Source organism: Dermochelys coriacea, chromosome 14 (assembly GCF_009764565.3).
Source record: "Dermochelys coriacea isolate rDerCor1 chromosome 14, rDerCor1.pri.v4, whole genome shotgun sequence".
NCBI lineage: Eukaryota > Metazoa > Chordata > Testudines > Dermochelyidae > Dermochelys > Dermochelys coriacea.
Genome location: NC_050081.1, coordinates 8,520,891 through 8,544,611, shown reverse-complemented (window position 1 = coordinate 8,544,611; position 23,721 = coordinate 8,520,891). Strand labels below are relative to the sequence as shown.

Here is a 23,721-nt window from a genome sequence, read left to right as displayed (position 1 = left end):
ACTCTAGGGTCTCCAGTAGTCCTGTAGGGGCAAACCAAGAAATTTCAGGTTACAGCAGAACCTGGAAGACCCAACAGATTGGGGACCTGCTAGGTCAGGCTCAGGACAAAACATTCCTTGCCTCAAGAATTTATAATCTAAATAGGCATGACAGACAGGATGGGAGAAGAAAGAGGCACAGAAAGGTACACCTTTCTGTGCCTCTCTTTCTCCTCCCATCCTGTCTGACATGTACTGTATGATCTTGGGCCTAAGTGACAGAGTAGGGAATAGAAACCAAGTCAGTAAATCCAAGTCCAATGCTCTATTCACTGGACAATGCTGCCTCAGTGAATAAAGCTAGGCTTGGTTGTTCCAAAAGTATATTAGAAAAATATGAAAACAATTTAAAAATGGGAAGGCCAATGAAGCACACTGTAATTAGCTACGAGCTGAATTTATCTGCAATTCATAAACTAAGTGGGGAAAAAAGGAGCTTTGTGAAATACCAAATCTGATATTTCAGCTGTCATAAAAAGACCAGGGGAACAACAAGCCATAAAATGATGGTCTCTGAAGGGGAAGTTGTCATTTAATACTTTTCAGATCTGCTATAGCTAGAGGTCCTTTCCCAAGCTTTGTCGGTTTATCTCCTAAAACCTCAAAATTAGACACTAAAAAGGTAATAAAATGAAAAAGCCGCAAGCAAAAGAACCGTTCAGCAGGACAATGCCATTTCACCTACTTATAATAGAGGAGAGAACAGAGTTTCTCTTCAGACTTACTCTGATAGGGAAGTGCTAATTGACAAACTCCTTATTTTCCATCTTCTGGAAAAGTAAATTTGCCCAATGTTAAGAGCCAACTGAAATTAGTTATTCTTACTCCATTAATATAAATCTGTTTTGTGCACTTTGTAGTAAATCTTACTGCCAATACAATACATATGGGGGAACGAGGCAGATAGTATTAAAATGACCTTTTACACAAACCTAAAATTTTCAAAACAAAAAGATTCCATAATATAAATTTGGCTCATACTGATGAACAATTTTTGCACAGTATAATACTGTCATCTCGTCTAAGAAAGTGCCTGTCAAGACCCTATTTATGAAGCTATTTTACCAATATATAATCAATAATATATATAATCAAGTTTGCATAAAATCAAGTCACATTTTAGAGTGTTACTGGGAGTATATTTTCCTAGTATGATTATTTCGATGTCATGTGGTGTCTTCAGTATGTCATCCAGTGAAAATGGGAGAGCTTTATACATTAGCCTCAAACTTGTATCCCTCAATGTAGCTACAGAGTAAACTAGGTTGCCCTGCACAGAAAGCTCACAACCCATTATAAAGAGGAAAATAAAACCTTGTCAGAGAAGGGATTAAATAAAAAATAAGTTTATGAAGAATACATATCAAATTCAAACCAGTTCCAACATTTCAATAGAATATAAGCCAAAGTCTTTTTGGTGTTTTATTCTTTGCAGCTCTTGCAAACTTCCTTCTATCTTGTTGAGTTCTGAATAAAATCGTACCTAAGAAGAAAAATTAAGATGTTTATAATACAAAGCTTATGGAATGCTTTTCGTGTGAAAATAGTGAAAAACAATTGCACATTTATATGATCCACTCATCCTGAAGGATCTCAAAGTTGTTCAAACTATAAACACAGAACCACTGCAATACTGTCATTTCTGGGCCTGTAGTGGATGGAAGACAGTAGAAATTAGACGCAAAGGACAAAGCATATGAGTAGAGAAGAACAAATGTGTATGATTGAGTCAACTGTATTTTTATATCCCACGTGCCACTCTGATACTAAATCCATATTCAGATTAGTGCAGTATTATAGGAAGTGTAACTTACTTGTGCTCTCACAAATTTATGCAAGCTAAAAAGTAATCCTTTTGCTTCTGGTAGCATCACCACAACTGTAAAATGAGCATCTAGTAACAGGCACATCCAGTCCATAATCTGAACAAACAAGACAAATAAGCATTACCATAATTATAGTTTAATGGTATCTAACATCATCTGCTTAACAGATTACAAGTTCAAAGCTTGAACGGGACATTTGTATTGAAAATTTAAAATTTCTAGTGATGTAAAATGAAGCCCCTTTATCTTGGAGAATGTGTCTTTTTCCAAGCCACTTTATAGAGATATTAATCCGTTAGCACATAATGAATAAATGCAATACAATACACTGATCTAACTACAAAATTATGCCATTACCAAATTTGGGGTAATATTTAGTGCTATCTTCTCACCTGGTTTACGGTTGGAGAGCGCATGCCAGGAAAATTCATACTAACTTTTTCACTGCACTTTATATACAGGTACTGCAAATACCGGAGAAACAGCTAGAAGGAAAATAGAGTCAGACTGCTATAACAGACATTTAACAGATTCTTAGCTATTCCCCCGAACATGCCCCTATTTGTAAACTTTAATATACTGTATCAGCACACAATATAAGGGAAAGGAAAAAGACTTCATTTGTTAATTGTAAAGTATTGATCTCATTTTTAGAGAGACTGTCAATTTAGCTTCAGAACACTTAATACCATTTTTAAGTCTTATTTGTTATCTTAAGCCAATACATGAAAAATAAGTTTACACAACTTAGAATCCATCATTAAAAAAAAAAAAAGTAGTTTTCCGATTTATAGTTAAGAGCAAAACTGATAATCAGTTTAAGTAGTATAGCATGCTTACAACGACTTGCTGAGCTGAAAGGTCTTTCAGATGAGGCAAGAGAAATGTTTCACTGTATGCTGAATGGAGAATGGCATTTCTGTGTAGGATTATTCAGGAAATACAGTTTCAAGAATTGTCATTTCTACAAAGATTTAGTGGATCTTAAATTTCGTTAAAGTAGTTTTCTACACTTTTAGGAAGAAATGCTGTTTTGGGTTCTGAATATTCTTCCTGGTCTTTGTGCTTCTACCGTGAAATAAAAGTTAGTCTCAGTGACTGAGTGTAGCATGTTGTTTTTTTGTTTATTTTTTAAATGGATTCAAATTTTCTTACAAGTACTGTAGTTACATAGTTAAGACTGCCTTTGCCAGCCAAACACTTAATACCAACTTTTCTTTTGGTAACATTTTAGACCAAAAAACTTTTACTACTGCAACATGAAATTGTATACAAAAAGATTTAAATATAAATCAAGATTAAGTATCACTTATTTTACAGCATGAATACGAAGACTGCCTTATTAAATTGGTCATAACTACACAAAGTATCACAACTGGCAAGCCTTTTATGATTAAAAAGAGGTTAAGACAGACTTTGGAACAATACTAATAGTAAGCACCACTTATTTTACAGCCTGTATTTTAATCAAACTAGAGATAATTAATGATGTAACAAAATTAAGAGGGCATATATGCATCAAAGGATACAACAGTGCTGCCTTTTGTGGTCCAACAGGGCATAATTCTTCAGTGTTCATCACATGGGATTTCTGCGTTAATTGAACATCACAGCTGTCCTCCATCAGTTCAGAACTGAAGCCATTCTGTACAGTTTCCATTTTTTTTTCTACTTGATAATTGGGCGTAATATCGATGTAACTGATTACTGAATCTAAATTCACATTTGTTCCTTGAAGGCTGTCATCATTGATGCTATAAGAAGGAAGGGTAGTTCCATGGACAGGCTATTAAATGTTTATGTTTGTATATTCTCTGCACAGGCAACACTATCAATCTTTTTATACCAAAATTGTCCATTAGCACTTTGAAGCATACAATACAGATGCAAGAACAAGAGAAAATCCAGTTAAAGTATTTCAGACTTAATATTTATAAAATGTGTACTGATTCTAGCACCACAAGTTTAAATTACCGTGTCACCAGCCATTCTATTATGGACTTGTTTAAAGAAGGTTATAATCTAAGTTAGCTTTATATAATGCCATATGATCAAAACTGTGTGGTTTGTTCCTTAAAAAGTTTATAATTATTCCAACATTTAGCATGCAGGCAGTTGACAGGCAATTAGCTGCTAATATGACCACCACAGTTTGCCATTTTGAAATTTTTAAAGAACGAGTTAGTCTCCATGGATAGTAACTTTTGGCAATCCAAATAGTTTATAGAACTGTTGTAGTCAATAGGCATCTTGCACAGATAGAAGGTAGAATTTTAGTATTAAGGGCTTCTTGACACCTTTTGTTAAATTGGCACAACTTTGTGTGTAAAGTTTAGTTAAATTGTGTGTGGACATTAAAATTAATTTATCACTGTTCTATATCGATTTAGCTTGCAATTTAAGTTTACAGGAGCAAGCTAAACCAACATAAGACAGGCCCTGGTAAAATGTATCACAGGCCACTCAAAACCAAGAGCAGCAAAAAGTGTTCTCTTTAACCTCTCGTCTGTGTCTGGGGACTGCAGAACTTATGCCACATTTAAGAAACAAGTGCATTTACAATTTTCTGTTACACTTGTAACTAGCTAGTGTGGAGAAGATACTGAGACAAAGACTTATTGCATTTAAATGAATTTGCAGATGGATGGCTCCAAGTATTCTGGGGATTTTCAGGGCTGCTATTCAGTCTTTTTTTTTTGCCTGGCTTTATGCTTTGGTTTGTCTTAGCAATATACCATCCGAGAGAATAATTAAAAAAGACAGACAATAGTTCAGCATTTTTTGTAATGGTGAAAAACCATGGCGAGTTGCATAAAAAGCATGGTGTATAGGCAAAACTGACTAAGCTTTCCATCTTAAGAAGCTATCAAAGCAAGGAGGGGCATCCAGTTTTAGTGGAAACAAGGCTAATGCCAATAATTTGTCCTAATAGAGGAGATAAATCATACAACACATAAGCCTGGCATCAATTTAGGCTAATGAAGTAATTTGCTGACTAACGAGGTGGTGAGTAAAAATTCAAGAATAAATACAGTTTCAGGTTCCTGAAGGTTCTTAAAATATTGTTTAACTCTTCACCTGTAAGAAAAAAAGCTTAGAACACTAAAATGATTCTTAGGAATGTATTGAAACCAAGTCTTCAGGTAAAAACTAGACTAACAGAAGGAAAATATATTACCAGCTTCCCGCTTACCTTAAGAAAGCCTTCAAGCAAGCACAGGTAACTGCTTCAGGAACATCAGGAAATTGCTGTAGACAGAGTTGCAACAAATGCACATCTGTCTTCTCCAAGGCAACTGCCATTAAGTCTGGGCACAAACTGAGGCAGAATAAAGTAATTAGTCCCCAAATTTAGACCACATGTGAACTACTGAAGCATTAACCTTCTTTTAGATTAAGGTGCAGAAGTATTGTCCAGTGGTTAGGGCACTAGTTTAGGACTTGGGAGACCCATGTTCAACTCCCTGCTCTGCCACAGACCCACATTGGCCAAATCACTTAGCCTCTCTGTTCCTCAGTTCCTACATCTGTAAAAATGGAACAGTACTGCCCTACTTCATACGGATGAGAATGATAAATATTTTTTAAAAAAATTATGAAGTGCTTTGAGATCTACTGATGAAAAGTGCTGTAAGAGGTACCAAAATTGATATTAGCAAGAGAATCCTACAGGTCTTCCTGTGAGAACAGCAAAATAATCACTTTTTCTGGTAAAGGTCTCCACATTTCAACCATAAGTAACACTTTCAAAACTTCACATAAACAGCTTAGTCACTTTCAAAAACTGGACTTAAACTCTTAATATTCACCTGTAAGAGAGTCCTTGTGTCTGGATTAACTGTACCAGGCAATTTCGAGGGTAAAATGTTGGCTCTGTTTTACACCTGTTCACGAGACCTGTTATAATGTATCCAACTGTAGCTTGGAAATCTGACATCTGTGCATTTGACAAGAAGTGCCTTAATTCCTCTTCAATATCATTCTGAGAAGAATCCTAAAAGTAACATTATCCAATTAAAAAAAAAAAGTGTTAGTAGTACAAGATTAGCATATTGTTACTGATTAGACTAAAGTGGAGAAAAAGAAAAAGCTTCAGACTGCAGATAACATGCAATGTAGATGTAGCCGTTTTGGCCCCAGGATATTAGAGAGACAAGGTGGGTGGGTGATACATCTTCTATTGGTGAGAGACAAACTTACAAGTGACACAGGGCTCTTCTTCCCTGCAAACTAATAAGACTTTCCCTTCTGATAGGGTGGTGGTAAAGCTAAGATTTTAAGATTACCCCTTTTGACAGCCTTGTCATAATGACCAAAAGCCCTGATCTAAAACTGAAAATTATACCCTTAATAAGTATGAGTGGTCTCATTTCAACCCTTACTCAGTAACTGTTTTCTCATTAGTTACTATAATATTTGCAAAGATCTTTACTCAATTTCCAATCAAATAACTTGAGTTACAGCACTAGGATTGCTTGAACAATAATATTTTTTTAATTAGTGTGTTGCATATACCAAAGCAGCCAAGAACTTTCAAGCAAGAGGGGAAGCACTTTTGATCACACACCGTTTGCAACAATTTCCAGGAGTTAATCAGACCATGCAGCCAACAGCGATGTTGCCAACTCGTCAGCTTGTTTGCTTTTATAAGTTTAAATACAAATTAAATTAGTTCAGCAATTCTCAAAACTGCACCAAGATGTTGCTCAACTTATTTCTAAATTGATGTGCTAGAGTGAAAAATCATTATTGTTGATACAGATATTAAGTTTAATTATCTTATTTTGGAAGCGATTATAGGACAGACTTCACCTTCAGACTACTTTTTAAAATTAAGTAGCTTGTTTTACATTGTATCTAGAAACTAAGGTGTGAAGATTTGGGAAGGGTTTTATGTTGGAATATTAATTGTCAGGGTGCCTCGTCCCTCCATATAGATGTCTTATTTAAATCGAAACAAACGTAAATATTCCAGACAGAAAAAGTTCCAAAGAGTTACAAGTCTAGAGTTCAGTCAGAATCTTTTTTCTAAGTCTTGCCATTTATTTCAGAATGTCTATTGCCTTTAAATTTAAGACCTCCATCTTTGTGCAAGGCTACATTTATAATATTTAAATTATTCAGATGCTGTACACTACATTCCTAAAGCTTTGTTGAAAGAGCTAGCTTTAATATTAGTATTATGCATGAGCAATTCTTCTTGCAGAATAGTTACATACACTGATGGTTTAATCCCCAATATGGCTAGTTCTTACAAAGTATACAAGTATCAAGCTACGAGGACAGGAAAGGAAAAGGGGGAATGACAGAACTCGATCGGCCATTTGGGTTGTCTTATTTTGAGATATTGTAATAGCTCATATTTTATTAACCTAAGGATATTTTAGTTACTTACCTTTATATCCGATAAAAGCTGTTCAACTGTAAGGGTGTCACGCTGCACTTTTGCAACATTGTTCCTTCTCGACCTTAACTGTAATTTAAGGGAAAAAATAAATCAAAGCTACCCTCAAAGCCTGGACAAAAAATGGTAAGTTTTCAACCAAAATAACTAGGAACAGCATAAATGTGCTATGTGTGTGTTGTAGAAGTAGTATGTAAGGTTTAAGGCAGTGTTCCCCAAACTGTGGGGCGCACCCCCATAGGGGTGTGTGGAGGAAAGCTCAAGGGGGGGTGCATGGCAGGGCCCATGCCAGCCCACACCCAAGGCGGAAAGCACCATGCCGCTCCTAGCCACCACTGCTCCACTTCGCCCCGGCCACCAGTCTCCCCTCATTCCCTCTCCACCCCCCAGCACTGCTTCAGCCAAAGTTCCTCGGCTGAGCCAACTTTAAAGGATGGGCGGGGGGGGGGGGTGCAGACAGATTCCATTACCGGAGGGAGGGGGTGGTGGGAAAGAAGACAACAGGAAACGTTTGGGCACCACTGGCTTGAAGTCACCAGCTGAACAACGTTGAGAAGTCCAGTCACAGTTTTAGAAACAAACAGTTATCTGCCAGAGCCAACCCTGAAGTTTTGAAAATATATGCACTCGTAATTAAGGCTAAAGTTTGTGTCACGGATATTTTTAATAAAAGTCACGGACAGATCACAGGCAATAAACAGGAGTACTTGTGGCACCTTAGAGACTAACAAATTTATTTGGGCATAAGCTTTCATGAGCTACAGCTCACTTCATCGAATGCATCCGATGAAGTGAGCTGTAGCTCACGAAAGCTTATGCCCAAATAAATTTGTTAGTCTCTAAGGTGCCACAAGTACTCCTTTTCTTTTAGGCAATAAACAAAAATTCACGGCAGCCTGTGATCTGTCCGTGACTTTCACTAAAAATATCCCTGACAAAAGAGTTAGGTGGATTCAGCACCCACTGCTGCTGAGGCTCCTGGGTACCCCACTGCTTCAGTGTGTGGGCGCTGGGAGGGTCTGCCACCCACGGACGGGCACCTGTAGGGTCTCCCCACCAGCTTGAGGGCTGGGAGTTGCGAGGGCAGGGCTAGCTGGGAGCTCCAGCCCCAGGGCAGAAAAGGTCATGGAGGTCAATGGAAATAATGGTTCTGTGACATAATCATAGCCTTACTTATAATGCAAAGACAACCAAGGAAAAGATAACCCTGAAACTTACCGTTCTCTTGGATTCAGTTTTAGCAGTTACAGATTGCTGTGCACGTGGAGATGCCAGATCTTCTTCTTGAAGCATATTCCAATTCACATATGAAGACACAGTTCTCATGCCTGTGCAAGCACAAAGTAACATTAAACCTATATAAAAGTTAAAAAAGTGCATTCATGCAAAGAACGGAAGCAAGTTAATTGTATTATTTTTCTCTCTAATAGCAGTAGGGAATCTTCTAACTCTAAAGCAATTTAAAATATTGAGTCATTCCCTGTCACTATAATTTGTTTCCAGTTCCATGCATCTTGTGAATAAAATTAAAATAAGCTTAAGATCAGCATTAAATAAAAAAAAATGTTTTCCTAGAAAATAAAGGTCAACGCAACTGCTGCATCAGTCAAGTTACAAATAATCTTGGACTTTATTCTAAAGTTTGGGATGAATTAGATATGTACTTTCAACAGCATTTTACAGATGCAACAGTATGACTGGTGTTAAGCCAACTCCACAATACGCTATTTTCAGAAAAGGCTGTGCCAAGAACTACCTCTAAGCAAAAAAATCATCATATGAAGTCTGAAAATAATGGAATTTGTATTAAGGGGAAGAAAAACAAACAAAACAAAAAACCCCAACCAGCACTGTATGTAAAGATGCTTTAAAAAAGCTTCCACCTAAAAAACTGCATAAATATAGTTTTATTAATAGAAGTAGTAAAAGGTTTAACTAGCACAACATACAACAGTTTAGCACCACGGGGGACAGTCATGTTATTTCTCTACAAAAATCCATACAAATAAATGCAGTAAGTGAATGCTTAAATGTTGTTAAATATATTCTAAGGAAATTCACAGTTCATAAATACCATCCGGCCCCCCCACCCCATCACCAAGGCACATTAGGATGCTCTGTTTCAGTGCGTCCATACTACAGGTAATGTCACTGAAGAAGTGTATTATGCACATATTTCAATAAGTTTTTTTGCAAAGGAACAGAATGCAAAGTTAAGCTACTGTTCAGCTATTTTACTCCAAGACTGATCCTGTTTTTTCTATGAAGTTTTTCCAACAGATTTTTAGTGGTAGGATGTGTGCTGAAATTGCAAGTATTCACTGAATAATATTTAGAATTGAACTCTTACCTGAGGTTTGAGTATCCTTGAGTTTTCCAACAGCAGCTGCCAAGGATGAAGTTTCACACTTGTATACGATTACAGTTAGCACCTTCCCATGTGTTAAAAAAAATCTCTCTCCATAACACCACAACTACAAAATATTAAGTATGTTGTTAATTAACAGATGAAGTACAGAAGCTAATTTGGACTTCTGCACAAAAATCCATTCAAATCAATATTTTTTAAACATCTCAGTAAGATCTACTCTTACCCTCGACTAAAACTCCAACCAAGTCTCAGCATCATTGATCAAGCAATGTGAATGAGACAAAAGCTTTATTTTTGGGCAGACTTAAGTGCCTCCTAGTGGACTTTCAAAACCATGACAGGTTTCAGAGTAGCAGCCGTGTTAGTCTGTATTCGCAAAAAGAATACATCCGATGAAGTGAGCTGTAGCTCACGAAAGCTTATGCTCTAATGAATTTGTTAGTCTCCAAGGTGCCACAAGTACTCCTTTTCTTTTTTCAAAACCATGTTTCTTTCCAATCAACTTAGGATTTAAAAAAACTACCTTTTAAAAAGCCCTGTAGCAGTTTTATTGCATAAGCTCATCTTGCCTGAAGAGTTGAGCATTTTAAAGTGTTTATTATTTTAAGCTGCTCAAAACTTCTACTGTTTCTCTTACCATGGCTTAAACAAAACGTTCCGCCCCTCCCCAGTTGTCTGTACTCATTTCTACAGTGAAATAGAAATGCCAAGTTTGTTAGATTGAAGCCTACAGTACCATAGATATCAAACACTGAATTACAGCTTACTTGTCCTGAGGTTCCCTGTGGTAGTTCTTTTGAAGTTTGCAAAGTTTGAAATTTTGTATTCCATATAGATAGGCACTCTACAGAAAAAGGAAAAAACTGGATATATTGAGCATTCAAAGTGACAGAAACATGACATTTCTCTGTAGTCTTCAGTTACAGAGAGAGGCTTCCCAAAATAAAATGAAATTGCATTTCAGAATGTATATAATGCACCCAGCACTAAGGATCAGCAAAAAGTGATTTTGGCAAGTCAAATGAGTGTTTTCTTGCTAGGATGTCCTGCTTTCCTGTCTGGCCAAACTAGCCAGGCCAGGACCCGATGATCGCAGGGAGTATATTTGATTTCAGAACCATAGACATGTTCTTGACTGCCTTGCATTTCAGCACAGCCAAAAACAAAAATATTTTGGAAATTCAGTCTTGTGAAAAGCTTCATATTTTATTCCTAGGGGAATTCTGTGCCAAAAAATTAAAGATTCTGTGCACAATATTTTAAAATTCCTCATATTTTGTGTGTCAGAATAATGCAATATAATCACTCTGATTTCAATTTCAGTAAATTATTTAAACTACAATGAAATTACTGGTGCATGGGAGTGGGGAGCACTGGAGAAAGTCCCAAAACCTCATTACCCAATAGTAATGTGGCCAGGTTCGTCCCTTTATTTCTAGTTATATATGCAGCCATATGCTCAGTATTACATCATAGGCAACTGAAGGTCAAGTGATGGCTGGGGAAATCAAACTCACGATTTATGTTGGCTACTGACCATCTCCAGAAAGGTCAGTAGCAAACAGTTCATGGAGCACATTTTGATAGGAAATTTTTTCAGTCCATAAATTTAGACCAGTTCTAACGACTAAAGCACCATAAGCATTTATAAGGCTATACTGTCCTTTCACCACTCTGGCAATGTAAAAGGAGCCTTAAAACTTTTATACCTGTTTTATACTCCTGGAGGAATTAATGGGAACACTTCGCTAAGCAGGCAGGCTGCTACATTCTACTCTACCTAAGGGAACAAAGCCTGCCCCACGCCTACCTCCCAAGAAACACACCGAAGCCCTGCCCCTCCACTCTGAGCGTGCCGCAATAGGGACGGAGTGTCCCTCTCTCTCACACACGACTGCCCAGCCTGCCCCCACGGCCCTGGCAGTGATTTACATCTCTACCAGCTGGTTTGTGTGCCTGAACCAACCTATCTGTGCTGCTGCTGGGGAGAGGTGCGTGACCACTCTTGTGCTTCCCCATCAGAAGTCATTTTTCTGCAGGGAAGCAAAGAAATCTGTGGGACATAAATGCTGCACACGTGCAGCGATACACAATTCCCCCAGGAGTAAAATTTGACTTTTCATCCTGATTCAGGACAGAAAATGCTTTGGAAACTTAGAATTTCAGTCCTGGGGCAAACTTCATTTCCCGGCCAGTTTATCTGCAGCAGAAGTAGATAATTCTCTTTTTGTATGCTGAAATTACCAACAAGTTGTAAAATGTTTGAGCGTTATCTCCCACTATATTTTCAAAAACAGTGTAGAAAAATTGCAGTTTAGAGAGTGAAATTCAATAACAAAAGTAGTTTCTAGTCTTGGGTTTGACACTACTATTGACAATTACAATCCATTAGAGGCGTTCAGTAAATGTAGATTGCAGACCACTCAGTTGTATAATTAACAGGACTACAATAGTTTCCAACAGTAATCTAGCATTCTGTCTGAAATTCAGTTTCTTTACCATCCCCACTAAAAAATTGGGTTTCTGGAAAAAAAGTTGTAAATTCCCTGATTAGAAATTCCAATCCAAGATTATTCTTTCCTGTGATGAGATCACAAAAATAATCCACCAACTGGTCTGTGTGGCCAACTTAATTTTGTCTTGGAAGTTAAATAAAACAAGTCACTTCAAAGTTACCTTTAGCAATATTAGGTGGAGAATCCAAACATCCCAATACTGCAACATGATCTGTATCAAGGATGGCTAATGAAGCTCCTTTTAGAACAGTGTCAGACACTACAATTTTGAGTAGTAGTGACTTGGATAGAATTTGCTCTTCCTCAGGGACACTTTGTTGCAGTGACATCAGAATCTTATACACACATCCATTAGAATCTATCAGAAGAGAAAAGTGACACATTTTAAGTTAATGATCATGTCAAACCATGCCTCTGCATTTTTCTAAAGCTTCATACGTACATCTAAGACCATTATAAAATCTGCACGTGCAAAGCTAACCTAAATGGACCGGCTTTAAACACAATGCAGTAAAGTTCAGAAGAGAGTTCAAATGCAGAACTTTCTTAAAGACATCTCATTGTGCAACGCATAGTATGATCAGGTATAAGACTTCCCAGCCATCAGAACAAGAAAATGCTAAAAAAAAAAAAAGTTTGAATTACTACTTCTACACAAAATTTAAATACCAAAAAAGTTATATTAAACAGCAATTCACAAACAGCTGTAGTTATTAGTTTACAAGTTTCAACTAGTTACATCCATCATAAAATAAGACTTACACAAACACAAGAGTGTGAGAATCTTGTTTTTTGTATATGCAGTAAAACTCAGTGGATGGGATGATTCTTCTTGTTCAAGCTTGTACTTGTGTAGGATATTTGGGTTAACCTTTTGCACATACACAAAATAATTCCCATTCTAAAAAAAAAAAAAAAAATTAGTTTACAGCTATTTCATTTACAAAACAGGGACATGCTACAGATATTATTGTTACAGACTAGCAGTAGTGAACTGCCATACATGCCATTCAGAGTTATGAACTTAAACTCTTAACTGGACATGTTGCACAAACAACTCACATGAAACAGTTGGTAAAATTCATGCAAGATGAAGTGACATTATAAACTAATGCAATACAAATGGATTTACAGGGAAGATAAAAACGAGTTAATGAAAAAACCAAAATATCAGAGAATCACTTTCAGGCACTAATCACCAGTGCATATGACGGAGTCAGAAGAGTCTACTAACATGAACAAATACATGTTTTCTGGTTAATAAACCAGACATGACACTCAAGAAGCCATTTCATTGGCTAAACATAAGATTCCTGAGGAAGTTGCGGGGGAGTCCTCTCCATCCCGAGCACCAAGAATTAAGTTATGAGGGTTATCTTTTACTTAATATTTCCCAGCTTTTAATTTTAAGGTTTCAAAACAAAGCATGACTGGTGCTCTTAGGGACTCGGGAATACAAAATACTACTATTGTTCTAATTTTAATCTTAATTGCTCTCTAAATTCATACCAAAACTAGTTTCTCTTCCTGGAGGCAAAATAATGGTAGAGTTCACCGAGATTGTCACTTTGTAGAGACACGTACGGTATTTCAGATAAATACACAGGAATTCCTCCCTCCCCACCAAAATGAGAGTTTTGTAGTGGGTCATCTTTGTAAATAATTTGTATTTTATACAGTAGAACCTCAGTTACAAACTGACCAGTCAGCTAAACACTTATTTAGAACCAGAAGTACATAAATCAGGCAGCCGCAAAGACAGACAGAGACAACTGTGTTAAACATAAACTACTAAAAAAATAAAGGGAAAGTAGCATTTTTCTTGTGCATAGTAAAGTTTTAAATCAATATTCAGCTGTAAACTTTTGAAAGAACCATAGTGTTCTGTTCAGAATTACGAACCCCCCCCATTTCTGAGGTGTTCATAACTCAGAGATTCTAGGTTTCAGAGTAGCAGCCATGTTAGTCTGTATCTGCAAAAAGAAAAGGAGTACTTGTGGCACCTTAGAGATAAATAAATTTGTTAGTCTCTAAGGTGCCACAAGTACTCCTTTTGTTTCAGAGATTCTACTATATGTAAAAATATAGCTTTAAAGTTGTATGCTTCTGTAAGACTTATTTTTCAAGTTGTCACTACATTTTCCATCATAATTAAATGTCCTAAATTTTTCCCCATCCCTGGGGTAATGAGAACAAGTTCACTATTACTGAAAAGCTATATGACATTTTGTAGATTTTTCAACTAAGTCACGCTCATCACTACAGGACAACTCAATTGTAATATATATTAAATAGTTAACAAACATTACAATACCTGACATCATGAAAGTTTATATTTTTGAAATTAAGCAAGAGATACAAGAGACTAAATTGATTTAAACCCTATTATAATCTCTCTTTTTTTTTTTTTGCAACAAGTTTTTAAAAAAGCCACTCACTTTCTCAGTAGTAAAAATTAAAACAGGTTGTTGTGTTTCCATGAAAGCTTCACTCCACCTAAAAGTTGAAAGTTGTAGGATTATTTCTTGCTACAAGTAAAAACAACTGAACATTTTTAAGTGGGCAATGAACTAAAAATACATAGCAATAGATGCATTTAACTCAAAACTCTAGGTACATCTTCCGGATGCACTGCCAATAGAACGGATGACTATCACTTCAGTCATCTAAATGCATTAAATTATGTATTTAGACCTTTATACATATATTCTCATTTTAATATGATACAGCCTTATAACCATAAAATAGTGCACAAGACATTTTTAAATATGATTGCAGCTCTCACTTCTGCAACACACACTTCACAGCACACAAGATGGACAATAGCAGATTTAGAACTTGATTCACATATGATCATCAATTCTTTCGATTATGAAGGTAGTTCCCTAAAATGTTATCACTCACCTAATGACTTCATCTGACGTAACATTTTCAATTTCTTGTTGTGGTGTTGCCAGGAGAGCATCTAAAGTTCGCACAGCACCTCCTTCGAAAAGCACAAGTGGCTCTGTAAAGGGTAGTGAATGTATCCGATATACCCCAGCTGTTAACTGCAAGAAAAGTGTTCTCTTTAAAAGTTTATTTTACATTCACAATTCATTGCCCCCAAACTGTTCTACATTTGATTTTTGTTTTTTATTTCTACAGATCTCTTATAAAAACTGACTAGCAATAGAATGCTGCCAGTGCAGAATTCCTCATAATGGAGTCCCAGCAAGTTCCACTTTTGCGAAACCTTGTGATGCATCATCATTTCACTGCCGAAAGAGGCAATTGCTAGAAAAATATCTGTTCCAACTTAATTAGCATCACATTTCTGGTTCGCATTAGGTAGGTTACAATCCAGAACAGTTAAATGATACCAGGAATTTAAATACAACTCCTAAAGCACAACATGTCCACCAACCAGACCTCACTACAAAGAAATACAAAAGGCAAATAAAGATTTTCTGACTGAAACTCCCATTCAGTTGAATAATTTACCTTTTACTAACAGCAATAGGATAGAAGAAATCTTATGTATTGAAATTTAAATTAGCCCAGTGGCCCCATTCAGAAAATCCCACAACCTATAAATTCTATTAAGTTTCAAAGAGTTATCACTGGTCCTACTAACACTTTAAGTCTAATGTTTGTCAGGAAGATCTTTAAACCTAAGCACACAGATGAATTACTAGTAATATTCCATACTACTGGAAGTGTAAAATTAAGGAGACAAGTAATTGAAGAAAATATATATTCATATTCAACATTTCACCGCAAAGCTAACATCCTCCCCTCCAAAAATTCTTAATTCTAATTTTAAAGTGAATATACATTACTATTTAAAAAAAACAAAAACAAAACAAAACAAAAAAAACTTACTGTTGCTTTAAATACTTTATCCAAACTAACATCTTCATCCTTCCATATTCTTAAAACCTTTAAAAAAAATAAATGGTTTTATAAATATGATGAAACAGTCCATTTGCTGTATATCACAGACTGGCATATGAAATATTTGTTAGTGAAAGAAAACATCAGGAAATTTTGAATGAATTCTGAATTCACAAGGAGTGACCTTAGTGAGAGCAGTCTTGAGGAAGCAGTTTATGTGGGAGGGACAGCCAGAGGACCCAGGCAAGAGTTGAAGGAGTTAAGACAGCAGAAATTCAGCACAGCCGCAAGAAGTTTGCATTTGAAAGGGAGGATGGATAGATTTTTGAGAACAGAAGATACAGCAGCGTGACTGAAGGAAAACAAAAAGAAACCAGATGAGGATAGACTAAAAGGGAGGAAAAAAGGAAAATTCTGATGAAAGGAGTTGGAAGGGGATATGATCAAAGCCACCCTCTACCAGGTCAGGGCCCAGGCCGGAAAGATATAGTAGGGTTCATTAGTTATTAAATATAATTCATTGGCATGAGAAAGTATGAATTGTAAAGAAACAAACAGAACCGGTGGTTATTTTCAGTTACCTATTTAAAAGAGGAGAACAGAGAGATAAGGTAGCAGAACAGGAGACGTGAAGGTGTGAACTACCCCAATCGTCTCAACAGGGTGTTAATGCAAGTCTCACAACATAAAATGTAAAAATATTTACTTACTTTAGAATTTATTTTAACCAAAATATTCTTATGCTTATGTCTATCATATGAAAAGATATTATAGGAAAGAACTTGCAAGTTTTCAAAAGGCAAGTAACTGAATATGTGGTTCTCAACATAAGGTATCTCCTCTTCCCCCCCAAAATGTGTGTCCAATCCCAGTGCTGCATGCCATCCTCTCCACTGCGCAAAGATGCAATGACTGAGGTGCTCCAAATTCTGATGGTGTTCAGCCTGGGCATTCCAGGATTTGAAAAGCCCTAAGAGAATGAGTAGCTGCATTTACTCTGGAAAATTCCACACTTTTCCAGTACTTCAAATAGCTAAATCACAATCAACAATTACTCGTAATTCACTCAGAAGACTTTATATTCTCAAACACTGAAAAATAGCTCTCTCACCTTATTGTCATGGACAGCAATGTATTCGCCAGTTTCAAAGTTACACACAGCTGGGCATGTGATAGTTTGATCTTGTTTGACTGACCAGCAACCCAGTGGCTTTTGGTCTGAAACCTAGACAAGTGAGAATAATAAGTAATTTAATAAATTCCAAAGAGGGTAATGAGTCAAAACACAAACTAAATCAAGTTTCACTTGAATATGGAGTTTATATAAAGAACACAGGAACTTCCATTCTGGATCAGACCTAAAGTCCATGTAGCCCTGGCTGAGACAGTTACCAGTACCAGATGCTTCTGAGGAAGATGCAAAAACCTCATAATAGGCAGGTGTGTGGTAGTCTTCATCCTGGTCTCTACACTTTGAGCCGAACATGTAGTTTCCTGTTTGCATAAACATACACATGCTAGCTTTGATTGAGCTAGCATGCTAAAAATATAAGTGTAGCTGCAGTGGCACAGGCAGCAGGACAGGCTATCCACCCCGAGTATAGTCCTGTCTAGGAGCGTAGGTACCTACTTGTGAAGCTAGCTCGTTCCGTTGCCTGTGTCTACTGTTCTATAGTTAGCACGCTAGTTTAATCAAAGCTAGTGCATGTACATATACCCGAGCTAGAAATTACACCTTCAGCTTGAAGCACAGATATACACTATTAGTTAAAAAATAGAGGCTTAATATCCCTTCTAAAATTTATCATTAATTAGGAGATCAAGTATATCCAGAGTTCACCATGTAAGTGTCCAGTCCCTTTTTGACTCTTGTTAAATTCTTGGCCTCAACAATTTCCAATGGAAATGAGTTCCCCAAGTCACTCCTAGAGCCTTTTTAAAATACAGGTATAACATTTTCTACCCTTCAACCCTCTGGAACAGTGGTTTTTTAAAAGAAGATATGGCATATTTTTGTTAGAAGCTCAGCCACTTCATACTTAAGCTTCTTCAGAACTCTTGGACGTAAGCCATCTGGGTGTTGACTTATTGCTTTTTAATTTATCAGTTTTCTCCAGTAGTTTTTCCTTCAGGCATGTTGATCTGATAGTACTTCATGCATGTTACTAGTAAAGCACATGCTACAGGTTAGGTATCTCCCCAATATCCTCAGGAGCAAAGACCAAGAAGCTAACTGACTTTGCATTAACAACATCCTCCCCCTTTTTAAGCCTCACCGATTCTGCAGACCAACCAATTCTTTCACAGACTTCCTGTTTCTGATATATTTAAAGAATCTCATTTGTTTTTACATTTTTAGCTATTTCCCTTTCACTGCCTGATGTGTTATTTATGTTTCTATTTATTGGCTTCCCTACGGTCTGATTTCCAAATTTTGAGGGATTTTCATTTGGTTCAAATAACTGCACTAACTATGGCCGTGAGCCACCCTTGTTTATTCCTTGCATTCCTTGTTTTCTTTTTGTTGAGCAGTCCACATATCTTCCAATGCCTTTTTAAAAAAATTAAAGTAGCATTTACGTCACCTCTAAGAATTTAACTTTGTTATTTTTAAGTTTAGGATCTGTTTGCCTAACCTCATTTCTTCCTTTTCCTAAAGTTTAGTGTTACTTTTTGGTATCTTACCTGCTCCAAGCACGTTGACCATAACTATATTGTGTTCACTATTACTCTTTTGTTTCCGCTACACAAGCTAATTCAAGAAGTGACAGTATTACCCAAGACTGAGCGAAGAATTGCCTCTTCTTGAATATTCTAGAACTAGTTGTTCCAAAAAACAATCAATCATTTAAATGTTGGAGAAATTGTCTCTTTAAACCAGTGGTTCTCAAACTTTTGTACTGGTTACCCCTTTCACATAGCAAGCCTCCGAGTGCGACCCCCCCGTATAAATTTAAAAAAAAAAACACTTTTTTATACATTTAAACACCATTATAAATGCAGGATGCTAAGCAGGGCTTATGGTTGAGGCTGACAGCTCGTGACCCCCCCATATAATAACCTTGTGACCCCCCAGTTTGAGAACCCCTGCTTTAAACTGGTCAAATGGCATCATAGGACAGAGTTTATGTGGTTAACTGTTGTCCACCATTTTCATTACTGTTAAATTTTTCTTCCTTTTTGGTTCTCTCTGTACTGTGCACTCAATGTCTTTTCCTTGATCTGGAGACCAGTACTATAGTTCTATTAATACATTTATATTCACACACCTTGGGATTTGCATTCATATTAATCCTAGCAGCATTACAGCCTCACCTAAAGATCCCGACTGAGATCAGGGCTGTACATGCAGCAAAAGGCAGCCCCTCTACCTAAGAGTTTACAGCAAGCAGACAATGGAATTATCGTACCACTGAACTTTTCTTAATTATGTAGAGTTGCTTAATTACGTAGAGTTTCCTAGAGTGAAGATCTGGTATGTGCATCCACGCCCTTTCTGAAAAAGGTTGATCTTTTCTGAGAATGCTATCAACTGCCTCCGATATATGCTGGACTATGATCTTATACAATACTTTGCTTGGCACAGATAAAAGTGTGATACCATGCCAGTTATTACAATCACTGACAGTTCCTTTCTTTGGTATCTTCACTATAACCCCATTGATCCACTCATTTGGGGCTTTTTCCCTGTTCCAGACTGATGTAAATAGAGGGGCCAGGATAGATGCTGCTAATTTAGGATTTACCTTGAACAATTCTACATTCAAGTTACCCTTGCCAGGAGCTTTCCCATTTTTTCAGGATTTGATGGCTTGAACGATCTCTTCCTTAGTTGGGATGTCTGTGCTGATATCAAGATCATCTTCGGCCTCCTAGATGTTTGCTTCCTCCTTAGGTGGCTCCCTGTTCAGCAATTCTTCGAAATGCTCTGTCCAGCGCATTTCTTGGTTTTTTTCGGTTGTTAGTAGGTGGCCTTGTTTGTTCCTGATGAGAGTGTTTGTTCCCGTCTGCTGTTTACCACGGATAAGCTGCGTCATTTTGTAGACGGTTCCTTGTTCACCATGAGCAGCTGCATCCTCTGCTTGTGTTGCCATATCATCAATATAATTCCATTTGTCTGCTCTCACAAGGCGTTTGACCTCTTGGTGTGCCTGGCTATACTGCTTGTGGTATCTGTCCTTTAGCTTCTGGGATTGTGTGTCTAAAAAACTCTCTTCTTCAAGGCTCGTCTAGTTGCAGAGTCTGCAAGGGCAACTTTACATACATTTCATAGACTTTGAGAAGACTTTTGATAGCATTCACAGGACCAGCCTATGGCGCATTCTGCAGGCATATGGAATTCCTTTTCGTATAATCAACGTCATCAAAAGCTTCTATTTCAACTTTACATGCAGTGCTGATCACAGCTAGCTCAGTTTTGAAGTCAAAACAGGAGTACGTCAGGGGTGTGTCATGCCTGTAATTCTCTTCAACATTGCCATCGACTGAGTAATGTGGTGTACAACAGAAGACATGCCAAGAGGCATTAAATGGACACTTCATCTCTTGAAGACCTGGACTTCACAGATGATGTTGCTCTCGTATCACATACCCAACACCATATACAAGAAAAAACAACTTGAGTCAACGCATACAGCCAGCAAATTGGACTGACAATCAACCGCAAGATGACAGATCTCATGACATTTAATATTGCCTCACCATCACCAGTATGGATAGAGGATTACATTCTCACCAACGTAGAAACATTCACATACTTGGGCAGCACCATCAGCCAGGACGATGGAACAAGCCAGGACATCCGGAACAAAATCAATAAAGACAGGAACACCTTCAGGAGCTTAAATACAGTCTGGATATCATTAAAATACAACATCAAAACCAAACTCAAGATTTATCAGAGCTGCATACTTTCAATACTACTTTATAGTTCAGAATGCTGGGAATAAGAAGTGTCCAAACTGTCTTCATTCCATACAACCTGCCTCAGAAAAATTCTTCGTATCTTTTGGCCAAGAACAATCTCAAACCAAGGTCAATTCACACAGTGCAGCCAAGAGGATCTGAGCACCATGATTGCCAGGAGGCACTGGAGATGGATTGGTCATGTGCTTTGGATGGAAACTGATTCCATCACCAGAGTAGCAATAAGATGGACACCCGAAGGCAAGTGAAAACGAGGTCGTCTGAAAACAACACAGCGAAGAGCTGTGGAAGCCGAACTGAAAAACCTGGGGCACAGCTGGGGAACCATTGAAAGACTTGCCAGAAACAGACAGGAGTGGAGGAGCTTCGTTGCTGCCCTAGACAACAGTTGCGTAATAGGAACATGATGATGAACTTTTCTATTTTGCTCTGTCAACATAAAATGATTGTATGCAGTGTTGTAGACATGTTGGTCCCAGGACCTGAAGAAGAGCTCTCTGTAAGCTCAAAAACTTGTCTCGAAAGCTTGCTACTGACAGAATTTGGTCCAATACAATATATTGCCTCACACCACCATCTCTCTCTAACATAAAATGAAGATTTTTTATGACATTTTATCCTTTAACTTCAGCAACTTTTTTTAAAAAATGAAAGATATTTGAAGAGTAAAAAAAGTCATTTAACAGTGGAGTTTCATTTCCAATTTGTTGCTCCCCAGACCATGGAGACTGTGGGATCAAAAACTGTCAGATAAAACAGTTGCAGCACTGCCTTCTAAAATAGAAAGTTACAAACTATCACGTTTCATGATAGACTGTTTCCTATGGGTTAGCAAAGAAACTAACCACATTGCTAACTACAATACTGCACAAGAGACTAGGTATACTGCAGGGCAGCATGGCTGAAGGAAATACATGTTTTTTCCCCCTACCCTCAGAAACATCAGGTACCGGCTATTATCAGAGGCCAGGTAATCAGACTAGAAAAGCCCCATGCCCTGATGCAAAATAGCGAGTCCCAGGAGTGCAAGGCCAGGCTTGGGGTGCACGCAGATCTGATGCACAGCGCCCCGCAGGTGCCTGAAGACAAGAGAGGGTACAGAAACTTTTGCTAAAGCGCACACACCCGCGGGGGGGGGGGGGAGGGGAAGGGGGGAGAAGAGACGAGCCTCCTGCAGCAGCTGAAGCAGCAGAAGTGCCGAGCAGGGACACAAGGGCAAGGGATACATCCCCTCAGGCTGCATGACCCTTCCCCACCCCGCGCTCGGTGTCCGGCAGCAGGGTTGGGGCAGCCCGGGAGCCGGAAGGCAGCAGCCTGGGCGAGCTCTGCCATGCTGTCCCTACCCAGCATATACAAGACGGGGCTGCAGCGGGACAGGCCAACCCGGGGGGCCTGAATCCCCGTCCCGGGGGAAGGGGGGCTCCGCACAAGGTCCTTGCCGACGAGCATGCGGTGCAGGGGAAAGAGGCAGTCGGATCTCACGCGGTCCCGTCCCACGGAGGAGCGAGGCCCCCCCGAGAGAGCGGCCACATCCGCCGCCGGGCGGGGCGATCACCTTGTAGAGGGTGGCTGTCCGGCCGCGGTCGGTAAGCAGCACCCGGTCGGAATCCAGGCCGGGCTCCAGCCCCAGGATACCCTGGCCAGCCCCTGCTCCCGCGCTGGCAATCAGGCCGCACAGCGTGAACTCCTCACACAGCGCCGCCATCTTACAGAGCCGCCGCCGCCTCTCGCGAGAGCTGGGGAAGGACGCGAGACCACGTTCCGCGAGAGAGCCGGAGCAAACGGCCAATGAGGGGAAGCAAGCGCACGCGCGCGAGAATCAACCCCCTAGGAAGGGATGCGCATGCGCATTTATCTTTATTAGTGTTGGGGCGTGGCCGCCCTACTGATGAGGGAGGAAGGAGTTTGGTGCTCGGAGGCAGCTCAGCAGGTCTGTGGGGTTCCCATCCTGCCGGCGCTGGGGGTAGACTCCCCTCCCGATGTACTGTGAGACCTTGGGCAAGTCAGAGCCCCGCTCTGGAGCGGGAGGTTTTACTGTCTCTGACTGGTGGGAGATGCAGGGTTCAAATCCTAGTCAGAGAGCTGAGCATCCCCTCACCCCCACTCCAGGGGGAGAGAGGGTGCTGGCTGCCTCTGTGTGCTGGGTCCTCAAGGTCTCAGGTTGGCAGCTCTCTTGATTGTATCACAAGTTTCCCAACATTTGATGTTTGACTTAAAGCCCCAACTCCCAGAGAGAAGAGTCTCAGCTGCTGTTTAAAAATACAGTGTCTAGCCGTCCCAGTTGCGGAGAAAAAGCTTGAAAAATCCAGCCCAAGAGCAGCCTCAAAGCTAAGAAGGCAGCTCAGAAAAAGGACCCCACATTTATTTATTTTGTAAACCTCATGATTTCTACACCAATCTCATGATTTGGGGGAGCCTGGCTCATCATTTTGTAATGTTTGGAGTTGGTGATGCTGATTTGGACACTCTAAAACTGAGGCACATGGAGTTAAAGGGCTCATCTGAAAATTTGTTTAAAGTCATAGTTGGGTCTAAAACCCAAACTCTCAGTATCACTATACAGATTGCATTGCCTTTCGTTAGGGACCGTTCCTTCGTGAATTAACAAGTTTTTCCTCTTGTTCTGCTCACTCACACAACTGTTTCAAGCAGATCAGTATGCTTTATGGTTTCAGCCTACCCAGGATGGTATCTGAAGAATGGTCTTTTTTATATATCCATTTCCTTACTTTTCTTCCTTTCATAGATTTTTTTTTTACTTTG

The 23,721-nt window shown here is 38.7% G+C and overlaps 1 protein-coding gene across 2 annotated transcripts; it reads right to left on the bottom strand.

The window, feature by feature from the left end:
• Nucleotides 1-1,369: 1,369 nt before the first annotated feature.
• On the bottom strand, nt 1,370-22,819 carry NOL11 (nucleolar protein 11). 2 transcript variants are annotated; one of them, XM_038372056.2, is made up of 18 exons: nt 22,514-22,819; nt 17,144-17,257; nt 16,021-16,077; nt 15,061-15,206; nt 14,595-14,652; nt 12,919-13,057; nt 12,317-12,514; nt 10,408-10,484; nt 9,620-9,743; nt 8,488-8,597; nt 7,261-7,338; nt 5,675-5,859; nt 5,059-5,184; nt 3,395-3,619; nt 2,706-2,784; nt 2,258-2,350; nt 1,854-1,961; nt 1,370-1,522 (listed from the first exon to the last, which is right to left on the bottom strand). In XM_038372056.2, exons 1-18 carry the CDS (start codon nt 22,661-22,663, stop codon nt 1,409-1,411), a joined length of 2,181 nt encoding a protein of 726 aa, XP_038227984.1. In that variant the 5' UTR covers nt 22,664-22,819; the 3' UTR covers nt 1,370-1,408. The 2 variants fall into 2 exon arrangements, with proteins under 2 accessions (XP_038227984.1, XP_043352385.1); XM_043496450.1 differs by lacking the exon at nt 22,514-22,819 and adding an exon at nt 18,505-18,580.
• Nucleotides 22,820-23,721: the final 902 nt, after the last annotated feature.